The 4,109-nt window shown below is 43.2% G+C and overlaps 1 protein-coding gene across 1 annotated transcript; it reads left to right on the top strand.

Annotated features, from left to right (window-relative positions):
* Positions 1-1,036: 1,036 nt before the first annotated feature.
* On the top strand, positions 1,037-3,282 carry LOC115619256. The gene is given in 3 exon segments (XM_030511304.1): positions 1,037-1,463; positions 1,466-2,121; positions 3,052-3,282. Coding segments are annotated over 3 exon segments (1,314 nt in total).
* The last annotated feature ends 827 nt before the right edge of the window (positions 3,283-4,109 follow it).

Below are 4,109 nucleotides of genomic sequence, written 5' to 3'. Positions count from 1 at the left end.
GGGTGTTGGTTGATGAGAAGCTTAACATGAGCCAGCAGTGTGCACTCACAGCCCAGAAAGCCAACTGTATCCTGGGCTGCATCAAAAGAAGTGTGACCAGCAGGTCAAAGGAGGTGATCCTGCCCCTCTACTCTGCTCTTGTGAGACCTCACTTGGAGTACTGCGTACAGTTCTGGTGTCCTCAACATAAAAAGGACATGGAGCTGTTGGAGCGAGTCCAGAGGAGGGCCATGAGGATGATAAAGGGGCTGGAGCACCTCCCGTATGAAGACAGGCTGAGAAAGTTGGGGCTGTTCAGCCTGAAGAAGAGAGAGAAGGCTGTGCGGAGACCTCATAGCAGCCTTCCAGTATCTGAAGGGGGCCTATAAGGATGCTGGGGAGGAACTCTTCCTTAGGGACTGTAGTGGTAGGACAAGGGGTAATGGGTTCAAACTTAAACAGGGGAAGTTTAGATTAGATATAAGGAAGAAGTTCTTTACAGTGAGGGTGGTGAAGCACTGGAATGGGTTGCCCAGGGAGGTTGTGGATGCTCCATCCCTGGCGGTGTTCAAGGCCAGGTTGGACAGAGCCTTGGGCCACATGGTTTAGTGTGAGGTGTCCCTGCCCATAGCAGGGGGGTTGGAACTAGATGATCTTAAGGTCCTTTCCAACCCTAACTATTCTATGATTCTATGATTCTATGACCGTGTTACCCCAAGGCCTCAAAAATAGCCCAACATTATTTGGAAACCAACTGGCAAAAGACCTTGAAGACTGGACGGTACCCACTGGGGAAGGAATTTTGCTCCAATATGTGGACGACCTGTTGATAGCCACCGAAACCTTAAACAGCTGTAGGGAATGGACAGTAAGCCTGTTAAATTTTCTTGGACTGAAAGGATATAAGGTATCTCAGCAGAAGGCACAAATAATGAAGCAAGAAGTCACCTACCTGGGGTATGAGGTCTCAGGGAGGCAGCAGAAATTAGGACATTAGGAAATGATCTGCCAAACCCCTCAACCCAGGTTACCTAAGGAATTTCGGACATTTCTCGGGATGAGAGGTTGGTGTCGACTCTGGATCTATAATTATGGTATATTAGTAAACCCCCTATGCCAATTGCTGCAAACAGAAACGAAGGAATTACAGTGGACTGGGGAAGCAAAATGGGCATTTAATGAATTAAAGAAGGAATTAATGAGGGCCCCAGCCCTCGGACTGCCAGATGTCACCAAACCCTTTTGGTTATTTTCACACGAGAGACAAGGCATAGACCTTGGGGTCCTAGCTCAAAATATAGGACCCTATAAAAGAGCTGTAGCTTACTTCTCAAAGCAACTAGATGAAGTAGGCAAAGGATGGCCTGGATGCTTATGGGCAGTAGCAGCCGTAGTCCTAAATATCCAGGAAGCTCGAAAATTTACTATGGGACAAAAGATTATTGTCCTGCTATCACATACCATATCTGCGGTACTGGAAAAAAAGGGGGGCACTGGCTGTCTCCCTCTCGGTTCCTTAAGTACCAAGCGATATTGGTAGAAGCAGATGATGTAGATATAGTCACTACTAATATTGTCAACCCAGCCTCTTTTCTCAGCAATGCCGCAGCAGTCGGGGAACCAGTAACCCATGACTGCCTAGAAACCATCGAAGCTACTTACTCAAGCCGGCCTGATTTAAAAGAAGAACCCTTGCCGAAAACAGAAACCTGGTTCACTGACGGAAGCAGCTTTGTTCAAAATGGAGTTCAGAAAGCAGGATATGCTGTAACCACTACTCAGAGAACCATTGAAGCCCGAGCCCTCCCAGCAGGAACATCGGCGCAAAAAGCCGAAATTATTGCTCTAACAAAAGCACTAGAATTAGCCAACAGAAGAGACATTAATATTTGGACAGACTCAAAATATGCGTTTGTAGTAGTTCATGCCCATGGGGCTGTGTGGAAAGAGCGCAGGCTTTTGATGTCTCACAGAAAACAAATCAAGCACTCTGCAGAGATATTGAGGCTTCTTGAAGCTGCAAGATTACCGAATTGAGTGGCAGTGATGCACTGCAGAGGACACCAAAGGGGTGACACGGATCAGGAAAAAGGAAACCGAGTGGCAGATTTAGAGGCAACAAGAGCGACAGAAGAAGGAGAGGTAAACCTATTGGCCATAATACCAGACGGAAAGATAGTAAGTATTAATTCTGAAATTTCTTATTCAAAGGAAGATTTAAAACTAGCTCAGGATTTAAAGGCACAACTTAAAGATAAAATATATGTTCTTCCTGAAGGACAAATAGTAGTGCCAGAACAAATATTATGGAAAATAGTTCAAGCAGCACATAATAAGACACACTGGGGAGCAGATGCCCTATATAATAGTTTAAGGAGACAAATAGTGGGATGTAACCTGTACACCACAGTAACACAAATAACAAAACAATGCAAACTCTGTCCCCATAATAACCCCCAGACTACTAGTAAACCCAATTTAGGGGTGATTGGGAAGAGCAATGTCCCTGGACAACAGTGGCAAATTGATTTCTCTGAATTACCCAGAAAAGGGGGGTACAGGTACCTTTTAGCACTAACAGATACCTTCTCTGGCTGGCCAGAAGCTTTTCCAACCCGGAGCAACAAGGCTTGAGAAGTAACCAAGTTGTTCCTTAATGAGATAATCCCCAGATTTGGAGTGCCAGCAACCATATCCTCAGACAGAGGTACTCATTTTTGTGCACAAATTGTACAGCAAATCTGTCAGATATTACGAATTGATTGGCAGTTACATACCCCTTATCGACCACAGGCTAGTGGACAGGTAGAGAAAATTAATCATTTGATTAAACAACAATTAGCAAAGATTTGTCAAGAAACTAATTTAAACTGGAGTCAAGCATTACCTCTAGCCTTGTTGCGAATAAGGGTTAAACCACAATTAAAAGAGAAACTAAGCCCCTTTGAAGTGCTTTATGGATGACCATATGCTGTACAATATCAAGGGGAAGATTTAAATCAGGTGGGAGAATGGTATGTGAGAGATTGCATTATAGAATTAGGTAAACAACTATTGAATATTAACAAATAGGTAATGGACACTCGATCAAGAGGTCTTGATCACCCATTACATGACGTTAAGCCGGGAGACTGGATTTACATTAAATCATTCACAGGGCATCCATTAGGTGAAAAGTGGAAAGGACCGTACCAGACACTCCTGACGACATACACTGCAGTGAAAGCTCGTGGGATAACCACTTGGCTGCACTACTCCAAGATAAAGAAAGCCCCTGCACCAGAAAAGTCTACTGCGACATGAAAAGCAGAGCTTATTGGACCCACTTCTGTGTATTTATGGCAGTAATTGTATTCACCTTTGTAATTGGGAGAACTGCCGAGACTTCCAGGGTATGTAAAAAGCACTTTGATATAGAATACAACGACTCACTAGATTGGACCAATGCATACAAAGGAAACGTTGGACTGATTAATACAGATAATGAGGGTGAGGTCACGAAAACAATATATACTCTCCTGACCATAAACGGTCACTCAACCACTCATAAAGAATGGGAAAACCGACAGCTCGCCCTGATATTTACCAAAAGAGGTTCCCAACCTGTCACTCTGGCATACCAATTTGAGCCAAAATAGATCACATGGACAGTTATTATGGTAAATCTTTATGCAATACCCAGCCAAAATCCAGACTGCACCCTATCTGTACCTTGCATGAGTGTAGTGTTCCTACTCTTTTAATATCCAGGAAGACAGCGCTTTATCTTGTGTAGGATATGTAGTAGAGAACCACAGATGGAGACAAGCCTCTAGACAAATTAACATTAAAATACCACAAGATCAATCCACTAAGAAATGTAATTTGAATCTTTCCCTCTAGGAAAAGATAGAAGGGGGAATTTATTTACAATATACAGTCAGACACGATACTCAAGAGGTACCCGTAAGACCTCGCTGGGGGAATACTCCACAACAATATCTGTTAATAATAACACCCAAATTCTGATATGTGCCCAAAGATATGGAAACATATCCTATCCTAAACTTTTCTTTAAGGGTCCTAAAAACTCTACCCCTGAGTTTATAATATCCTGAATAAGACCAGATCAAAATCAAATTTTAATTAAC

Source organism: Strigops habroptila, chromosome W (assembly GCF_004027225.2).
Source record: "Strigops habroptila isolate Jane chromosome W, bStrHab1.2.pri, whole genome shotgun sequence".
NCBI classification, from domain to species: Eukaryota; Metazoa; Chordata; class Aves; order Psittaciformes; family Psittacidae; genus Strigops; species Strigops habroptila.
This window is presented reverse-complemented; position numbering and strand designations above follow the sequence as displayed.